Consider the following 21,762-nt stretch of genomic DNA (forward strand, 5'->3'; position numbering starts at 1 on the left):
AGTTTTGTTTCACTCCTGCAGGGAGCTTGTTGACTGCGAGGTGGAGCATGGCAGCGAGGAAGATTGAGAAGAGGGTTGGAGCGCTGACTCAACCCTGTTTGACCCCGGTCCGGACGTGGATTGGGTCTGTAATGGATCCGTTGGAAAGGATCACGGCCTGCATGTCGCCGTGGAGCAGGCGAAGGATGTTGACAAACTTTTGGGGGCATCCGAAACGGAGGAGGACGCTCCATAGACCCTCGCGGTTGACAGTATCAAAGGCCTTTGTAAGGTCCCATTATCTTACTGAGTATCACCTCCTTAGTAGTTTGAGGAGTGGTGCAAAAGGGAGGGATTCAAATTCCTGGGACACTGGAACTGGTTCTGGGGGAGGTGGGACCAGTACGAACCGGACAGTCTGCACCTGGGCAGGACCAGAACCTCGAGGGAGTGTTTGCCAATGCTGTTGGGGAGGAGTTAAACTAACATGGCAGGGGGATGGGAACCAATGCAGGGAGACAGAGGGAAATCGAATGGAGGCAGAAGCAAAAGATAGAAAGGAAAATAGTAAAAGTGGAGGGCAGAGAAACCCAAGGCAAAAAACAAAAAAGGCCACATTACAGCAAAATTCTAAAGGGGCAAAGTATGTTCAAAAGACAAGCCTGAAGGCTCTGTGCCTCAATGTGAGGAGCATTCGGAATAAGGTGGACGAATTAACTGCGCAGACAGCAGTTAACGGATATGATGTAATTGGCATCACGGAGACATGGCTCCAGGGTGACCAAGTCTGGGAACTCAACATCCAGGTGTATTCAACATTTAGGAAGGATAGGCAGAGAAGAAAAGGAGGCGGGGTGGCATTGCTGGTTAAAGAGAAAATTAATGCAACAGTAAGGAGGGACATTAGCCTGGATGATGTGGAATCGGTATGGGTGGAGCTACGGAATACCAAAGGACAGAAAACGCTAGTGGGAGTTGTGTACAGACCAGCAAACAGTAGTAGTGAGGTTGGGGACAGACAGCATCAAACAAGAAATTAGGGATGTGTGCAATAAAGGTACAGCAGTTATCATGGGCGACTTTAATCTACATATTGATTGGGCTAACCAAACTGGTAGCAATGCGGTGGAGGAGGATTTCCTGGAGTGTATTAGGGATGGTTTTCTAGACCAATATGTCGAGGAACCAACTAGAGAGCTAGCCATCCTAGACTGGATGATGTGTAATGAGAAGGGATTAAATGGCAATCTTGTTGTGCGAGGCCCCTTGGGGAAGAGTGACCATAATATGGTAGAATTCTTTATTAAGACGGAGAGTGACACAGGTAATTCGGAAACTAGGATCCTGAACTTAAGGAAAGGTAACTTTGACGGTATGAGAGGTGAATTGGCTCGAATAGATTGGCAAAGGATACTTAAAGGGTTGACGGTGGATAAGCAATGGCAAACATTTAAAGATCACATGGATGAACTTCAGCAATTGTACATCCCTTCTGGAGTAAAAATAAAACGGGGAAGGTGGCTCAACCGCTGCTAACAAGGGAAATTAAGGATAAGTGTTAAAACCAAGGAAGAGGCATATAAATTGGCTAGAAAAAGCAACAAACCTGAGGACTGGGAGAAATTTAGAATTCAACAGAGGAGGACTAAGGGTTTAATTAAGAGGGGGAAAATAGAATGCGAGAGGAAGCTTGCAAGGAACATAAAAACTGACTGCAAAAGCTTCTATAAATATGTGGAGAGAAAAAGATTAGTGAAGACAAACGTAGGTCCCTTGCAGTTGGATTCAGGTGAGTTTATAATGGGGAACAAAGAAATGGTAGACTAATTGAACAAATACTTCGGTTCTGTCTTCACGAAGGAAGACACAAATAACCTTCCGAATGTACTAGGGGATCAGTTCCTATGGACTGGAGGGTAGCTAATGTAACACCACTTTTTTTAAAAAAGGAGGGAGAGAGAAAACGGGTAATTATAGACCGGTTAGCCTGACATCAGTAGTGGGGAAAATGTTGGAATCAATCATTAAGAATGAAATAGCAGCGCATTTGGAAAGCAGTGACAGGATCGGACCAAGTCAGCATGGATTTCTGAAAGGGAAAGCATGCTTGACAAATCTTCTGGAATTTTTTGAGGATGTAACTAGCAGAGTGGACAAGGGAGAACCAGTGGATGTGATGTATTTGACTTTCAAAAGGCTTTTGACAAGGTCCCGCACAAGAGATTGGTATGCAAAATGAAAGCGCATGGTATTGGGGGTAATGTACTGACGTGGATAGAGAACTGGTTGGCAGACAGGAAGCAGAGAGTCGGGATAAATGGGTCCTTTTCAGAATGGCAGGCAGTGACTAGTGGAGCCGCAGGGCTCAGTGCTGGGACCCCAGCTCTTTACAATATACATTAACGATTTAGATGAAGGAATTGAGTGTAATATCTCCAAGTTTGCAGATGACACTAAACTGGGTGGCGCTGTGAGCTGTGAGGAGGACGCTAAGAGGCTGCAGGGTGACTTGGACAGGTTAGGTGAGTGGGCAAATGTATAGCTGATGCAGTATAATGTGGATAAATGTGAGGTTATCCATTTTGGGGGCAAAAACACGAAGGCAGAATATTATCTGAATGGTGGCAGATTAGGAAAAGGGGAGGTGCAACGAGACCTGGGTGTCATGGTTCATCAGTCATTGAAAGTTGGCATGCAGATACAGCAGGCGGTGAAAGCGGCAAATGGTATGTTGGCTTTCATAACTAGGGGATTTGAGTAGAGGAGCAGGGAGGTCTTACTGCAGTTGTACAGGGCCTTAGTGAGCCTCACCTGGAATATTGTGTTCAGTTTTGGTCTCCTAATCTGAGGAAGGACGTTCTTGCTATTGAGGGAGTGCAGCGAAGGTTCACCAGACTGCTTCCAGGGATGGCTGGACTGTCATATGAGAAGAGACTGGATCAACTGGGCCTTTATTCACTGGAGTTTAGAAGGATGAGAGGGGATCTCATAGAAACGTATAAGATTCTGACGGGACTGGACAGGTTAGATGTGGGAAGAATGTTCCCAATGTTGGGGAAGTCCAGAACCAGGGAACATAGTCTTAGGATAAGGCGTAGGCCATTTAGGACTGAGATGTGGAGAAACTTCTTCACTCTGAGAGTTGTTAATCTGTGGAATTCCCTGCTGCAGAGAGTTGTTGATGCCAACTCATTGGATATATTCAAGAGGGAGTTAGATATGGCCCTTACGGCTAAGGGGATCAAGGGGTATGAAAAGAAAGCAGGAAAGGGGTACTGAGGGAATGATCAGCCATGATCTTATTGAATAGCGGTGCAGGCTCGAAGGGCCAAATGGCCGACTCCTGAACCGATTTTCTATTTTTCTATGTTTCTATGTGATTGTATTCAGTTCCTTCCCTGCTATAGTCCCTTGTATTGTTGGGATATTGTTAGTGTCCTCTACCGTAAAGACTGATACAAAATATTTGTTCAGAGTTTCTGCCATCTCCATGTTCCCCATCACTAATTCCCCAGTCTCGTCCTCTAAGGGACCAACATTTACTTTAGCCAATCTTTTCATTTTTATATACCTATCGAAACTCATGCTATCTGTCTTTATATTTTGGGCTAGTTTACTTTCATACTCTATCTTCCCTTTCTTATTTATTTTTTTAGTCATTCTTTGCTAGCTTTTAAAAGCTTCCCAGTCTCCCCGATTCCAGTCTATACAACCCAGTCAGAATTTTATATGTTTCAATGAGGTCCCCTCTCATTCTTCTAAACTCTAGTGAATACAGGCCTAGTCGACCCAATCTCTCCTCATACGACAGTCCTGCCATCCCAGGAATCAGTCTGGTGAACCTTCACTGCACTCCCTTCTATGGCAAGTATATCCTTTCTTGGGTAAGGAGACCAAAACTGCGCACAATACTCCAGGAACGGTCTCACCAAGGCCCTGTATAACTACAGTAAGACATCCTTGCTCCTGTACTCAAATCCTCTTGCAATGAAGCCCAACATACCATTTGCCTTCCTAACTGCTTGCTGCACCTTCAATGATTGGTGTACAAGGACATCCAGGTTCCTCTGTACATCGACACTTCCCAAGCCAAAACCATTTAAATAATACTTTGTCCTTATGTTTTTCCTACAAAATTGGATAACTTCACATTTATCCACGTTATACTGCATCTGCCATGTGCTTGCCCACTCACTCAACCTATCTAAATCGCCTTGCAGCGACTTTGCATCCTCCTCACAACTCACAATCCCACCTAGTTTTGTGTCGTCAGCAAACTTGGAAATATTACATTTGGTTCCCTCATCCAAATCATTTATACATAGTGTGAATAGCTGGGGCCCAAGCACTAATCCCTGTGGTACCCCACTAGTTACTGCCCGCCACCCTGAAATAGACCAGTTTACTCCTACTCTCTGTTTCCTGTCAGTTAACCAATTTTCAATCCATGCCAATACATTATCCCCAATCCTATGTGCTTTAATTATGCACACTACCCTCTTATGTGGCACTTTATCAAAGGCCTTCTGAAAATCCAAATACATTACATCCACTGGTTCTCTCTTATCTATTCTTTCAGTTACATCCTCAAAATACTCCAGTAGGTTTGTCAAACATGATTTTCCTTTCATAAATCCATGTTGACTTTGTTTAATCCCATTGATATTATCTAAGTGTGCCGTTATCACATCCTTTATAATAGATTCTAGCATTTTCCCTACTGCTGATATTAGGCTAACCAGTCTGCAGTTCCCCGTTTTCTCTCTCCCTTCTTTTTTAAATAGTGGAGTTTCATTTGCGACCCTGCAATCTGCAGGAACTGTTCATAATCTATAAAATTTTGGAAGATGACAACCAATGCATCTACTATTTCCATGGCTACCTCTTTTAATACTCTGGGATGCAGATCATCAGGCCCTGGGGATTTGTTGGCCTTCAGTCCCATTAGTTTCTCCAACACTATTTTCTTACTAATAATAATTTCCTTTAATTCCTCTTGCTCACTAGACCCTAGCATTTCTGGGACGTTATTTGTGTCCTCTTCCGTGAAGACAGAACCAAAGTATTTATTTAATTGTTCTGCCATTTCCTTGTTCCCCATTACAAATTCTCCCATTTCTGTCTGTAAAGGACCTACATTTGTCTTCATTAATCATTTTCTTTTTACGTACTTGTAGAAACTTTGGCAGTCGTTTTTTATGTTCCTTGCAAGTTTACTCTCATACTCTGCTTTTCCCCTCTTTATCAATCTCTTGGTCCTTTTTTGCTGAATTCTAAACTGCTCCCAATCCTCAGGCTTGCTACTTTTTCTGGAAACTTTGTATAACTCCTCTTTGGATCTAGTACTATCCTTAATTTCTTTTGTTAGCCATGGTTGGGCCACTTTTCCTTTTGTGTTTTTACGCCAGAAAGGGATGTATAACTGTTGCAATTCATGCATTCGTTCCTTAAATGTTAGCCATTGCCTAACCACCGTCATGCCTTTTAATGAATCTTCCCAATCTATCCTAGCCAATTCATTCCTCATACCTTTGTAGTTTCCTTTGTTTAGATTTAGATTCGGATTGGACTACTTCACTTTCCATCTTAATAAAGAATTCAATCATGCTATGGTCACTCTTCCCTAAAGGACCCCGCACAACAAGACTGTTAATTAACCCCTTCTCATTGCACAATACCCAATCTCGGATAGCCTGTTCCCTAGTCGGCATCTCAACATACTGGTCTAAAAAAACCATCTTGTACACACTCCAGGAATTCATCTTCCACAGTATTGGACAGTCTATATGTCGATTAAAGTCACCTAGGATTACTGTAGTACCCTTGCTACATATAGTCTATTTTTAGATTAAAGTCCCCCATGATTACTGTATTACCCTTGTTACATGTACCTCTAAGTTCCTGATTTATACTTTGCCCGACATACAATTACTGTTTGGGGGCCTATAAACAACTCCCACCAATGTTTTCTGCCCCTTATTGATTCTTAGTTCCACCCAAACTAATTCTACATCTTGATTTTTGGAGCCAAGATCCTTTCTCTCTACTGTCTTTATCCCAACCTTTATTATTAGGGCTACTCCTCCGTCTTTTCCAATTTGCCTATCCCTTCTAAAAGTTAAGTATCCTGGAATATTTAGTTCCCAACCTTGATCACTTTGCAACCACGTCTCCGTAATGGCTGTAAGATCAAACCTATTAATTTCCATCTGCGCTATTAATTCATCTATTTTGTCGTGAATGCTTTGCGCATTCTGATATAGTGACATTAGCTTTGACTTTTTTCTATTTTTCCTTGACGTCACCTTAGTCACTGATGCCCTATTACCTTTGTTACTCTCTCTGGCCCTTCCTGACCCACGCTGCTTATTTTTGCTCAAAACTCTACTCTGCTCTTGAGCCATGACATTCCTCTTGCTGCTTTTCAAGTTATTCTTTCTTGAATCCTCCCACCCACCCTTCATTAGTTTAGAGCCCTATCTACTTATTAAAAAATGTCTCTTCATCTCCCCTCAGGTTCATTTGCCAATTATCTTAAATCTGTTATTAAAATATTATGGCTTGTGGAATATAATTAGCTGCTCAGGTATGTATCCTGCTGGATGTTGAGTAACAACAGAAATTAATCTGCTCTCCACTTTATTAGTATGACAAATGGTTCACAGTACATTCTGCCTTAAGTACAACATACGACCTGAGTAATGTTTTAGCATACACATGCCTATCCCAACAGATTTTCCCAACTTTCATGACCACCACCAGTTCAGGTATAGGTTATTTTAACAGAGGTAATGACCGCTTTTCCCACCATCTCTCGTCATCAACATCGGCAGTCCCTTGGAATTGAGGAAGATTTGCTTCCACTCTTAAAATTAGTCCTTAGGTGATTGAACAGTCCAATACGAGAGCCACAGTCCCTGTCACAGTTGGGACAGATAGTTGTTGAGGGAAAGGGAGGGTGGGACTGGTTTGCCGCATGCTCTTTCCGCTGCCTGCACTTGCTTTCTGCATGCTCTCAGCGATGAGATTAGAGGTGCTCAGCGCCCTCCCGGATGCACTTCCTCCACTTAGGGCGGTCTTTGGCCAGGGCCTCCCAGGTGTCAGTGGGGATGTTGCACTTTATCAGGGAGGCTTTGAAAGTGTCTTTGTAACGTTTCCTCTGCCCACTTTTGGCTCGCTTGCCGTGAAGGAGTTCTGAGTAGAGCACTTGCTTTGGGAGTCTCATGTCTGGCATGTGAACAATGTGGCCTGCCCAGCAGAGCTGATCAAGTGTGGTCAGTGCTTTGATGCTGGGGATGTTGGCCTGGTCAAGGACGCTAATGTTAGTGCGTCTGTCCTCCCAGGGGACTTATAGGATCTTACGAAGAAATCGTTGGTGGTATTTCTCCAGCGACTTGAAGTGTCTACTGTACATGGTCCACATCTCTGAGCCATACAGGAGGGCAGGTTTTACTACAGCCCTGTAGACCATGAGCTTGGTGCCAGTTTTGAGGGTCTGGTCTTCAAACAATCTTTTCCTCAGTCGGCCGAAGGCTGCACTGGTGCACTGGAGACGGTGCTGAATCTCGTCGTCTGCACAGATGCTGACTGGCCTATTGTACGTTTCCAGCTGAAGTATTTATTCTGCCAAGGTAAGGTGCTCTACCCAACAGCTCAGCTGAAAGCCGACATAGTTCACCAAATTATACTGGCGCAGTTAAATGTTCGGAATTTATGGAACGCAGACTGCCACAACAGGACTGTGCAAAGAAAGCACATACAGTGATGTTAAGACATTATTGCAGCCAATCATAACTCATGACATAATGTCAACTTGACGGGTGTTGGTACCACTCTTGTATCTGGACCAGAAAGCCTGCGCGAGACCAGAACTTATAATCCAGGCTGAAAACCCAGTGCAAGAGAGAGACAGACTGCTGAGACATTAAATTGAAGTCATGCCAGTCCATTCTGATGGCTCAGGTAGATGCTAAAGATCCCTGGACACCATGCAAGAGAGAGCATGGGGATCTCCGAGAGCCTGAGCAAACATTTTTCGTTTCAAACAATACCAGCAAAAAACACTTACATCTAACCCGAATAGTAAAATCAGTCCTCCATTATCTCAAATTAATCCACGTCATTTTGTGAGAGACTGTAAATTAAAAAGTCATCCAACTGTATTGACTTTTACCTTATACCTATGACTTTAAAGAAATCTTCCAACACTATGTACAATTTTCAGAGTCGTGTGGGAATTTTTCTCCTACTATAATTTTTTCCACAAATCTAAGTGAAAACAACTACTGTGCAGTTAAAAAGTAGCTTGCTCTTTGTCCAAAAATCTAAAATGTTTTTATAGCTTTTAGTCTTTGTTAATATAAACTGCTTTGCTTTCTGTCTATGCTCAGTATATAAAAATTAATTCTGGATTTTGTTCAATGCCTACAAAACTTACTTCCAAAAACAATTTTTGAAATTCACTGGTACAGCACTCCTCCTGCTTATCTCCGCTCCGCAAAAATGGAATGGAGCCTTTAAATCCATAAAGTTAATCTCATCTACAGCTTCAATCTACTCTAACTCAAACAAGCAATCAGGTTGCAGCCTATTTAAAACATTCTCAGACAGAAAACTAAACAACTTACTTGCTTTTAAACTGTTGGTAAGGCATAGTAAAGACGTTTTACTGCAGATTTATAGTGCGTTGTTAATACATCACAAAGGTCAGAAAATTCTAAAAATATGAAAAATCTGAAGCTTCAAATAATGTTATGTATTTGTCAAATACAAACAAAAACCTGTGGTGTCCGAGATGACCTGTACTTTCTTTCTGATTGGCAAGCGAGTACCTTTTAGCCAAAATTCAAAATATTACTCCAAAAAGAATACGTTTTTTTGTTTACACCGTGGATGACAAATTGAGATAAGCAAAATTAAATTGCCAATTAAACTAATTTAAACACTTGCAACATTTCCCATTTATAACAGTGAACCTAGAAACCAAGATCTTCTAAATAAAACCACATTTATATACAGGAACCTTGACTTATTTTTTGCAGGCAGCCTGCAGCATGGAGCGTAAAAGTACATGAAGTGTTAGTGATTATGGGTTACTTGACAAGTGTAGAATCTTTCTTTAGTTTAGGTCTTGACAAACCACAAATGACAGGTGATTTGCAGCTACAATGCCAATCGACATTCGGAATTCTGTCCCAACGTGAGCACATTATTCCACATGTCACAGAAAGCTGATTTGATCTTGCATGTACCCATGTATTATTGCGTTTCAAAGAAAAGAATACATTTTCAACATTTCACAGTGGTGAGAAAAATACTCAGTGGGGCATTTAAAAAGAGAAAAAGCTTCCATTTTCATGAGCAAATCCCAAACAAAAGGGCTTATAACCACGTAGTGACTGTATTATATCATTTTCTTTGGACACAAATCAGAAAGAGAGATTACAGTGATGTTAAGACATTATGGCAGCCAATCATAACTCATGACGTAATGTCAACTTGATGCATTTGGTACCACTCTCGCATGTGGATCAGAAAGCCAGCACCCAGACCAGAATTTATAATCTCGGCTGAAACCCCAGTGTAATAGTCAGAGACTGCTGAGACATTAAATCATGCCTGTCCATTCTGGTGGCTCAGGTGGATGTTAAAGATCTCAGAACACCATGCAAAGAGAGTGCATGGGGTTCTCGGAATGCCTAGTAATCATAAGAACATAAGAACATAAGAATTAGGAACAGGAGTAGACCATCTAGCCCCTCGAGCCTGCTCCGCCATTCAACAAGATCATGGCTGATCTGGTCGTGGACTCAGCTCCACTTACCCGCCCTCTCCCCGTAACCCTTAATTCCCTTATTGCTTAAAAATCTATCTATCTTTGACTTGAAAACATTCAATGAGCCAGCCTCAACTGCTTCCTTGGGCAGAGAATTCCCCAGATTCACAACCCTCTGGGAGAAGACATTTTTTCTCAACTCGGTTTTAAATTGGCTCCTCCGTATTTTGAGGCTGTGCCCCCTAGTTCTAGTCTCCCCCACCAATAGAAACAACCTCTCTGCCTCTATCTTGTCTATCCCTTTCATGATTTTAAATGTTTCTATAAGATCACCCCTCATCCTTCTGAACTCCAAGGAGTAAAGACCCAGTCTACTCAATCTATCATCATAAGTTAACCCCCTCATTTCTCGAATCAGCCTAGTGAATCGTCTCTGTACCCCTTCCAAAGCTAGTATATCCTTCCTTAAGTAAGGTGACCAAAACTGCACGCAGTACTCCAGGTGCGGCCTTACCAATACCTTATACAGTTGCAGCAACACCTCCCTGCTTTTGTACTCCATCCCTTTCGCAATGAAGGCCAACATTCCATTTGCCTTCCTGATTACCTGCTGCACCTGCAAACTAACCTTTTGGGATTCATGCACAAGAGTTTCATGCACAAGGACCCCCAGGTCCCTCTGCATCACAGCATGTTGTAATTTCTCCCCATTCAAATAATATTCCCTTTTACTGTTTTTTTTTCCCCAAGGTGGATGACCTCACACTTTCAGACATTGTATTCCATCTGCCAAACCTTAACCCATTCGCTTAACCTATCTAAATCTCCTTGTAGCCTCTCTGAGTCCTCTACACAACCCGCTTTCCCACGAATCTTAGTATCATCTGCAAATTTTGTTGCACTACACTCTGTCCCCTCCTCTAGGTCATCTATGTATATTGTAAACAGTTGTGGTCCCAGCACTGATCCCTGTGGCACACCACTAACCACCGACCTCCAACCAGAAAAGAACCCATTTATCCCGACTCTCTGCTTTCTGTTCGCCAGCCAATTCTCTATCCATGCTAATACATTTCCTCTGACTCCGCGTACCGTTATCTTCTGCAGTAACCTTTTGTGTGGCACCTTATCGAATGCCTTTTGGAAATCTAAATACACCACATCCATCGGTACACCTCTATCCACCATGCTCGTTATATCCTCAAAGAATTCCAGTAAGTTAGTTAAACATGATTTCCCTTTCATGAATCAATGCTGCGTCTGCTTGATTGCACTATTCCTATCCAGATGTCCCGCTATTTCTTCCTTAATGATAGTTTCAAGCATTTTCCCCACTACAGATGTTAAACTAACCGGCCTATAGTTACCTGCCTTTTGCCTGCCCCCTTTTTTAAACAGAGGCGTTCCATTAGCTGCTCTCCAATCCGCTAATACCTCCCCAGAGTCCAGAGAATTTTGGTAGATTATAACAAATGCATCTGCTATAACTTCCGCCATCTCTTTTAATACCCTGGGATGCATTTCATCAGGACCAGGGGACTTGTCTACCTTCAATCCCCTTAGTCTGTCCAGCACTACCTCCCTAGTGATAGTGATCATCTCAAGGTCCTCCCTTCCCACATTCCTATGACCATCAATTTTTGGCATGGTTTTTGTGTCTTCCACTGTGAAGACCGAAGCAAAATAATTGTTTAAGGTCTCAGCCATTTCCACATTTCCCATTATTAAATCCCCTTTTTCATCTTCTAAGGGACCAACATTTACTTTCGTCACTCTTTTCCGTTTTATATATCTGTAAAAGCTTTTACTATCCGTTTTTATGTTTTGCGCAAGTTTACCTTCGTAATCTATCTTCCCTTTCTTTATTGCTTTTTTAGTCATTCTTTGCTGTTGCTTAAAATCTTCCCAATCCTCTAGTTTCCCACTAACCTTGGCCACCTTATACGCATTGGTCTTTGATTTGATACTTTCCTTTATTTCCTTGGTTATCCACGGCTGATTATCTCTTCTCTTGCCGCCCTTCTTTTTCACTGGAATATATTTTTGTTGCGCATTATGAAAGAGCTCCTTAAAAGTCCTCCACTGTTCCTCAATTGTGCCACCGTTTAGTCCTTGTTTCCAGTCTACTTTAGCCAACTCTGCCCTCATCCCACTGTAGTCCCCTTTGTTTAAGAATAGTATTTTCGTTTCTGACACAACTTCCTCATCCTCAATCTGTATTACAAATTCAACCATATTGTGATCACTCATTCCGAGAGGATCTTTTACGAGGAGATCGTTTATTTTTCCTGTCTCGTTACACAGGACCAGATCCAAAATGGCTTGCTCCCTTGTAGGCTCTGTTACATACTGTTCTAAGAAACAATCCCGTATGCATTCTATGAATTCCTCCTCCAGGCTACTCCCTGCGATTTGATTTGACCGATCGATATGTAGGTTAAAATCCCCCATAACTACTGCCGTTCCTTTTTCGCATGCCTCCATTATTCCCTTGATTATTGCCCGCCCCACCATGAAGTTATTATTTGGGGGCTTATAAACTACGCCCACCAGTGACTTTTTCCCCTTACTATCTCTAATCTCCACCCACAATGATTCAACATTTTGTTCATTGGAGCCAATATCGTCTCTCACAACTGCCCTGATATCATCCCTTATTAAGAGAGCTACCCCACCTCCCTTCCCTTCCTGCCTATCTTTCCGAATCGTCAGATACCCCTGTACGTTTAATTACCAGTCCTGGCCACCTTGCAATCATGTCTCTGTAATGGCCACCAAATCATACCCATTTGTAATGATTTGTGCCGTCAACTCATTTACTTTATTTCTAATGCTGCGTGCATTTAGGTAGAGTGTTTTCATCCTAGTTTTTAAAACCATGATTTTTAGTTTTTAACCCCTCCTGCAGCCCTTTTATATTCAGTGGCCCTTTTTGTTTCTTGCCTTTGGTTTCTCTGCCCTCCACTTTTACTCATCTCTTTTCTGTCTTTTGTTTTTGTCTCCTTTTTGTTTCCCTCTGTCTCCCTGTATTGGTTCCCATCCCCCTGCCATATTAGTTTAACTCCTCACCAACAGCACTAGCAAACACTCCCCCTAGGACACTGGTTCCGTTCCTGCCCAAGTGCAGACCGTCCGGTTTGTACTGGTCCCACCTCCCCCAGAACCTGTTCCAATGCCCCACGAATTTGAATCCCTCCCTGCTGCACCACTGCTCAAGCCACGTATTCATCTGTGCTATCCTGCGATTCCGACTCTGACTAGCACGTGGCACTGGTAGCAATCCCGAGATTACTACTTTTGAGGTCCTAATTTTTAATTTAACTCCTAGCTCCTTAAATTCGTCTCGTAGGACCTTATCCCTTTTTTTAACCTATGTCGTTGGTACCAATGTGCACCACGACAACTGGCTGTTCTCCCTCCCTTTTCAGAATGTCCTGCACTCACTCGGAGACATCCTTGACCCTTGCACCAGGGAGGCAACATACCATCAATCATTCTTCTCTTCAAACAATACCAGCAAAAAACAGATTATTCCTCTCATTGCTGGGACAAAAAATGGCTGCTACATTTGTCCACATCACAATTACTTCAAAAAACGTAATTACTGGTTGAAAATGGTAGATGCGTTTGCTGATGTAATAAAACCTGCTACCAGATTACCTGGTCGTTATCTCATTGCTGTTTGTGGAAGCTTGCTGTATGCAAATTGACCAATGAGTTTCCTACATTACAACTGTGACTACACTTCAAAAGTACTTAATTGGCTATAAAGTGCTTTGGGACGTCTTGAGGTTGTGAAAGGTGCTATATAAATGCAAGTTCTTTCTTTATATCAGGGCTGTGATATCTTAAATACAGCGACAAACTTGAAGAGATTTTGGTGAGAGGAGTGGGAATTGAACCCACAATCTTCCGACTCAGGCGAGAGTGTTACCCACGGAGCCATGGGCTGACACACTGAGTTGCGGCTCTTCCTGGGCCCCAAAATAGAAGAGTAAAAGACTTAGCTTGAATGGCCTCTTGCTTTCAATCCTCTTCTCACTTGACTTTTACCTGGCAAGAAAGCCACAACAGGTTCCCTGTGCATGTCAAGTGTTAAAATTGTGGCTGGGACCAGATTACGTTACTGGGTCCCAATCTACATATTTAACGAAGGACCCGGCCAGATTCAGGCATGTGCGTTTGTCGCCTGCGCAGAAGAGCAGGTGAAATTCAAGGGCGGCGGGATCCAGGCAAGGAATTGGCGGCGAAGTCACCTGGTCAATTTTAACCTGCCCACCCATCCACTCGGTTAAAATTGACCCAACTGCACTGAGCATGTGCTGCGCCATTTTCAAGTAAGCGGATTGATTTGCGGCAAAAATCAGTTACATGGTTAGCTCCGGCCAATCAAGCGAGAAAAGCCACATCAAAGAAAACAAGAAACTAGCCATCAAAGACAGACAGACTTGCATTTATATAGCACCTCTCACGACCACCGGACGTCCCAAAGTGCTTTACAGCCAATGAAGTACTTACAGTAGATTTCCTTCCCTAAAAGACACTGGTGAACCAGATGGGTTTTTACCAGTAGCTTCATGGTCACAATTACTGATACTGTAATGTAAGAAACACAGCAGCCAATTTGCACGTAGTAAGCTCCCACAAACAGCCAAATAATAATGACCAGATAATCTGTTTTAGTGATGTTGATTGAGGGATAAATATTGGCCAGGACACCAGGGATAACTCCCCTGCTCTTCTTCAAAATAGTGGCCATAGGATCTTTTACGTCCTCGAGAGAGAGAGAGAGAGAGAGAGAGAGAGAGAGAGAGAGAGAGAGAGAGAGAGAGAGAGAGAGAGAGAGAGAGTAGATGGGGCCTCGGTTTAACAGCTTTTCCGAAAAACGGCGCCTCCAACAGTGTAGTATTCCCTCAGAACTGCACTGCAGTGTCAGACCATATTTCTGTGCTCAAGTCTCTGGAGTGAATCCACAATCTTCTGACTCAGAAGTGAGGGTGTTACCCACTGAGTCATGGCTGATACAAGTTTGCACCAGTTCTTGCGATGCCTCCAGAAATAATCTCAGCTCTCAGTCAGAGTCTGTACCAAACTTCCCAAAAACTCGTATCACTCTTCTGGACTCCTGCTGTTTCCATCCCACTCCGAGTACCCACAGTCTCCACACAGATTTATTTAAAAGGGAGCAACTCTATATTCATAAGAACATAAGAAATAGGAACAGGAGTAAACCATAAGGCCCCTCGAGCCTGCTCCGCCATTCAATAAGATCATGGCTGATCTGATCATGGACACAGTTCCACTTCCCTGCCCGCTCCCCATAACACCTTATCGTTTAAGAAACTATCTATTTCTATCTTAAATTTATTCAATGTCCCAGCTTCCACAGCTCTCTGAGGCAGCGAATTACATAGATTTACAACCCTCCAAGAGAAGAAATTTCTCCTCATCTCAGTTCTAAACGGGCGGCCCCTTATTCTAAGATTATGCCCTCTAGTTCTAGTCTCCCCCGATCAGTGGAAACATCCTCTCTGCATCCACCTTGTCAAGCCCCCTCATAATCTTATACGTTTCGATAAGATCACCTCTCATTCTTCTGAATTCCAATGAGTAGAGGCCCAACCTACGCAACCTTTCCTCATGTCAACCCCCTCATCCCCGAGATCAACCTAGTGAACCTTCCCTGAACTGCTTCCACGGCAAATATATCCTTTCGTAAATATGGAAACCAAAACTGCACACAGTATTCCAGGTGTGGCCTCACCAATACCCTGTATAACTGTAGCAAGACTTTCCTGCTTTTATACTCCATCCCCTTTGCAATTAAGGCCAAGATTCCATTGGCCTTCCTGATCACTTGCTGTACCTGCATACTATCCTTTTGTGTTTCATGTACAAGTACCCCCAGGTCCCGCTGTACGGCAGCACTTTGCAATCTTTCTCCATTTAAATAATAACTTGCTCTTTGATTTTTTCTGTCAAAGTGCATGACCTCACACTTTCCAACATTATACTCCATCTGCCACATTCTTGCCCACTCACTTAGCCTGTCTATATCCTCCTGCAGCCTCTTTATGTCCTGCTCACACATTACCCTTCCTCCCATCTTTGTATCGTCAGTAAACTTGGCTACATTACACTCAGTATTCATGATCAGGAAAGAAATGAAGAGAAAGAATGAGGAAAAGAATGATACAGAGAGATACTGAGATGATTAGCGAAAGTGTGTGAGGCAGAGAGAGAATGAGCACATGAACAAAAAAACAAAGAAAGAAAACAAAAGCAAAGGAAGTGTAACATAAACAATTATAGAATGAGAAACATACAATGAGAGACATACCATTTTTTTGGTTACTTTATGTCCATGACCAATGTTATGGGAGACCAACTAACTGATTCTAACTTACAAAAGTGTGCCACAGTCGAGGATATTATAAACCACAAAAGCAGAATTTGAATGGTTCATGAAATTCATCAGACCCTGAAACGACATTATAACCGTGAGTCATTACAGCCTGACTTTTAACGTTACGCAATATAAAAAGACACTTACTGGGCAGTAGTACAGTCTGAACAAAGGTAGCTTGGGTCTTTATTGAATTTCTGTTTCTTGCGCTATTTCTGATTCAGACCCCCATCTACAAAAACGTTTATTTATTTGATCAAGACATTCCTCCACTTAGAGATCTGCCATCAGTTGGCACTGTAAAGACAGCGTTTGGTTGGTGTGTCATAAGGGTGATGGCGAAAGTCTTTAAGTACACCAAACCATTTGACAAGGAAACACGGTGTCACAGCAAATTTTCCGGTGTACCAAAATGTAAACTATATCTCTTTTGTAATATTGGATCAATAGACCAGCACAATCAGAGCTCACTTACAGCCATCTTTGAGTGCATTCCTTTGATTTGTGGCAGAAATGTAAAACATCTGCTTTCCCTCAGTTATAAATGGATAGCTCACATATGAGCTGAAATTCTTTTTTGGCAATCAGATCACTTACCTGCAAGTTCTCAAACACTTGATGCTGGCCCTGAAATTGGTCGTATTAACCATTTGCCTCCTGACTGAAGTAAAACTTATCGATGGTCTCAACTTTACAGGATTTGCTTTTTAATTAATTTACAGGATGTGAGCGTCATTGGCAAGGCCAGCATTTATTGCCCATGCCTAGTTTCCCTTGAGAAGGTGGTGGTGAGCCGCCTGCTTGAACTGCTGAAGTCCATGTTTCTAGCAGTTTGATACAACTGAGCAGCTTGCTTGGCCATTTCAAAGGGCAGTTAAGAGTCAACCATATTTGTGGGTCTGGAGTCACGTGTAGACCAGGCTAGGTAAGGATGGTGGGTTTCCTTCCCTAAAAGGACATTAGTGAACCAGATGGGGTTTTACGACAATCCTGTAGTGTCATGGCCACCATTACTGATACTAGCTTTGTATTCCAGATTTATTTAATTCACTGAATTTAAATTCTCCAGCTGCCAAAGTGGGATTTGAACTCACGCCTTCGGATTATCAGCCCGGGCCTCTGGAATAGCAGTCCAGTGATATAACCACGATGGGACCGTACCCGCACTGGCATAGTGGAGTGGGGCATCTCGGGGTGTGCCCCATTAGTTAGATTTGCTTCCTCATCCTTCAGATGAAAACATTTTTGCGCCATAAATTGCTGGAAGTGCGAGCTGATAATGCTGATCTCATCATCATCATAGGCAGTCCCTCGAAATCGAGGAAGACTTGCTTCCACTCTAAAAGTTGAGTTCTTAGTTGACTGAACAGTCCAATACGGGAATTACAGTCTCTGTCACAGGTGGGACAGACAGTCGTTGAAGGAAAGGGTGGGTGGGACTGGTTTGCCGCACGCTCCTTCCGCTGCCTGCGCTTAGGTGGGCCGGCGCAAGTAACCTTGATGAACGATGGGAGCAACTTAACCATTTACATTTAAGGATAGAGAAAGAAACAGAGGAACAACGGAATTAGAGTGGAATTAAATCAGAAAGAGAAATAAAGATTGAATTAAGTCAGAGGGAAAAAAAGAGACAGAAAGAAAAAGTTTTAAAAAAAGTTAAAAGATTTTTAATTAATTTTTTTTAAATCTCTGGGAATAATTTATTACCTGCAGTAATGAGACTCCATAGTTTCAACTGTTCCCTTTCTAGGCCGGAGAGGTTGAGTGGCATTGCAGGAACATAAATCTAGTCATTAAGCGAGTCTTTACGTTGTTAAGTACCAGCACTAACTTGCTGCAACAAATTTAATACGTATTTATCGCGCAAGTGCAGCAATTTCTTGAAACTCACAGGGAGGTTGACACCAAGCCGCCGTTTTTGTGAGGCTATCGGTGGGCCGGCGCAAACAATTTAGTAATCTGTCGCGATTCGCAACTGCCAACATATCCCTTCCTCGCCACGAATTACAGGGCGAATTACACATTAATAGCAGTGAGTGCCATTAAACTAGCCGTTACTTTCCTAGCAAATTCTGGGCCAACAAAATTCACATGTGAAATTCCAGAACTGAAAAAGGTTAATAAACCCATCACTGGTTCCTCAATAAATGTCTACCCTGCACGCATAAAAAATTAACAGTTTTAACCGAAATGCAATAAATATTTTTTCGGTGATTCACACAAACGTTTGCAAAGTCTTTAGGTGACTGCTTACTTTTCCAGGTATTAATGCTGTATGATTCAGTGTTTGTGGCCACAATCCATGTTCTCTGCAGCTGTTTCCACACTTACCTGACCTGGTAAAATGAAGTTGGTTCACTTTTTTTTCCACGTTTAAAATAATTTTAAAGAAATTGTTAATCTATAAACTTTTGAAGACATAGAATTTACCGCATGGAAACAGGCCGATCGACCTAACTGGTCTATGCCAGTGTTTATCCTCCACACGAGCCTTCTTCCACCCTACTTCATCTCAACCTATCAACATGTCCTTGTATTCCTTTCTCCCTCATGTACCTATCTAGCTTCTCTTTAAATGCATCAATGCTATTTACCTCAACCGCTCCACATGGTAGCTAGTTCTACATTCTAATCACTCTTTGGGTAAAGAAGTTTCTCCTGAATTTCTTATTGGATTTATTAGTGACTATCTTATATTGATGACCCCTAGTTTGGACTCCCCCACAAGTGGAGACATCATCTCTACATCTACCCGATCAAACCCTCCCCCTTCCCCCCCCCCCCCCCCCGCCCGCCATCTTATGTGTTTTTCTTTGTTCTTTTTTTTCCTCTTCCTATAATGGCAGCTGGTCATTACTACGCCATTCACACCCTATCCAGATTAACCTTTTTCTAACCTTTATCATTACCATTTCAATTCGGCCCATCATTCCTTTCGAATCTCTTCTGCCTTCCATCCTATCCCTTTTGTTCTTTCTTCCCCTCCCACTTTGTGCTTAAAAATTTGCTCTTTTCGAACATTCAGCATTTCTGACGAAAGGTCGTCGACTCGAAACGTTAACTCTGTTTTTCTCTCCACAGATGCTGCCTGACCAGCTGAGATTGCCAGCATTCTCTGTTTTTATTACCTTTTAAAATCAGTGTCAATCTATGGTAAAGTCTACGATAACAATTAAATCAACTTCCACAGTAATTGGCATCACTGAAAGAAATCCTGCAACAATAGAAAATTTGGTTTTAAAGGAATGGAGAATAAAGGAGTGCTATTTGGCATGACGCTGGCTCTTCTTGGCCCACATAATCCTCAAAACTTTGCAAACGTTGCGTCAAGGGACAAAAGAGACCCAAGTCAAGAAAATGAGCAGATGCACCGAAGCTAGAACAGCAGATGGAGCATACCTTCTTCAAGAATAGGCCTTGAAATTACAAAAGGAATCTCCTGCAGTGGCTCCATGTATTTGTGGCCCGCGCTGATCACTTTTATCTGGGGTAAGCAGAGGACCAAAGTTCCAGGCATGCTTGCTTCGGTATGGTACCAGTTCCTCACAGTCCCAGGGATATCGCCAGCCACGATCGTACTTGGCGATGGCAGGCTCTCGTTTGGAAAGAACACACAACATGGCTGAACCTCCAGCTGAAAGAGAAAAATATAAAAAAGTGTCGTCACACATCAAGTAAGTCAAACATAAAAAAAACCCTCACTTGCGAGGCCGAGCGGAAACAGGCCGATTCCCGGGCTTTCCTGGAGAGCGCGGCCAGACCAGGAGGGTGGGCCGGGCAGGGCCAAGGCCGAGGGCGGCTCAGTTTGAGAAGGGAGAAGACAGGCACCCAATGCAGCTTCTCGGCGGTGGATTGCTTCGCATTTCACCATCTCCATTCACCGAGAACCCCCTCCATTACCGTCTGGCGGTGGGGTTCGCTCACTCCCACTGATTCCAATATCGATGCATTTAAGGGGAGGCTAGAAAAAGAAAGCCGATTGGAGCGTGGGCAGGAACTTCGGCAGGGCCCAGGTACAGCAGAAGTGCAGCAAAAGATCGTGGCGGAGATGTGAGGAATGACCGGGGCAGAGGAGCGGAGAGAGATCAGGGCCCACGAGTGACGTGATGGGGGTCCAGAAGAGGCGGGGGTCCAGGGGCAGCACGGGCCCAGCCCACACTGCGATATGTGTGCGTGCTAGGTCTGTGCTGCAGAGCTGGTCTCCAGTCATCTTGGTTAATCCTTGTCACTTTACCAAGACCTCGCTCTGTCAAGCGGTGGCTGGGGTCCTAGAATATCAGGTCCGCATCGAAACACCTGTGAACTCATCCCTTTTTGGTGTGGAAGCAAGTCATCCTCGATACGAGGGACTGCCTCAGAAGAAGTGTTGATTTTGGTTCAACAGAAAGCTTAAAAAGCTTTGCAAGGAGCTACGATTTGGTACGAACAACTGACAACAGCCATAAAAGCGGCAGTTTGCATCCATATACAAATTAAGTCTTCTGCTGCAGTTACTCTGGAATTAATTTAATATTGTTCAAAATATCATACCAGTCCGATATATAAATGAGTACATCCATAAACGGGTTAGGATTCACTTGCAGAGGGAGGGAAGAGAATCAATCACAGGGAGTCGATTAACGAGCCATCACATAACCCAAGATCAATTAACATTTTTCAGTTCAACAATGTAAGCTTCAAAATCACAAAGAAAGAAAAGTATAAGATTTGCATAACGCTTTTCACAGCGTCTTGACGACCCAAAGCACTTTTGACGTGTAGTCACTGTTGTAATGTAGGAAATGTGGCAGCCAATTTGCACACAGAAAGCTCCCACAGACAGCAATGTGATAATGACCAGATAATAATGGGCACAAATTTGGCCAGGAGTTGCTCCGTTTTTTTTTAAAAGAGCAACTTGATTTTTCTGGAGTATCTTAAAAATCCCCATTTTGCACATTCAATTTGCGCCAGTGTAAGTGAGTTAGTTAGGAATTTTTTCGTTTAGTTTTGTTTTGTTCAAAAGGGGGCGTTACCAGCCCGTTTTGGCCATTTAAGCCACTTTGCACAGCTTATAGTTAGGCCAGCGAATGTGGTCACTTGTGGCCGCACAGAAAACCCTTGCGGAGAGTTCAGAAATTAGCGCAGTAGGTACTTAATGACTTGACTAAAGAATCAAACAGCTGTACAGGACTAACAAACTTCGCAAAGTTCATTTATTATACAACAGAATCATTCATGGAAGCTTAAACTACAAAAATAAAAGTAGTAAAGAGACAAAACATATTTCCATAATTTTTTCAAAATATCCAAATAAAAAATAGAAGTACCTCCTGCTCGCAATTCTTATGTAGGAAAGTATTTTCATCAACAGGGTTAAGGAAAGTCTTGAGTAAGCTCATTAAAATTACTGGCTACACATCAAAACTACCCCGCCCCATCAAAACTCTTCCCACCCCGCCACCCCCCGATCAAAACTCTTCCCCACCACCTCCCCCAGCCCCGATCAAAAATCTCCCCCTCCCTCTCCCTCCCATCAAAACTCTCCTCACTAAACAAAGCACAACCATGAATAATAAATAAAAAATAAAACTTAAATCCTACCTCGGCCCGTCAGCGGGCC

At 42.9% G+C, this 21,762-nt stretch overlaps 1 protein-coding gene across 4 annotated transcripts in view; it reads right to left on the bottom strand.

Moving 5' to 3' along the window:
- Positions 1–21,762, bottom strand: part of LOC139277917 (intermembrane lipid transfer protein VPS13B-like) — a 1,209,249-nt gene that overhangs the window by 488,094 nt on the left and 699,393 nt on the right. For all 4 annotated transcript variants that reach the window (XM_070896555.1, XM_070896554.1, XM_070896561.1 and 1 more), the window contains exon 23: positions 19,560–19,794. In XM_070896555.1, coding sequence (XP_070752656.1) covers positions 19,560–19,794 — 235 coding nt within the window. The remainder of the gene's footprint in view (positions 1–19,559; positions 19,795–21,762) is intronic.

The sequence above is a fragment of the Pristiophorus japonicus genome, chromosome 1, assembly GCF_044704955.1.
Source record: "Pristiophorus japonicus isolate sPriJap1 chromosome 1, sPriJap1.hap1, whole genome shotgun sequence".
Classification (NCBI taxonomy): domain Eukaryota; kingdom Metazoa; phylum Chordata; class Chondrichthyes; family Pristiophoridae; genus Pristiophorus; species Pristiophorus japonicus.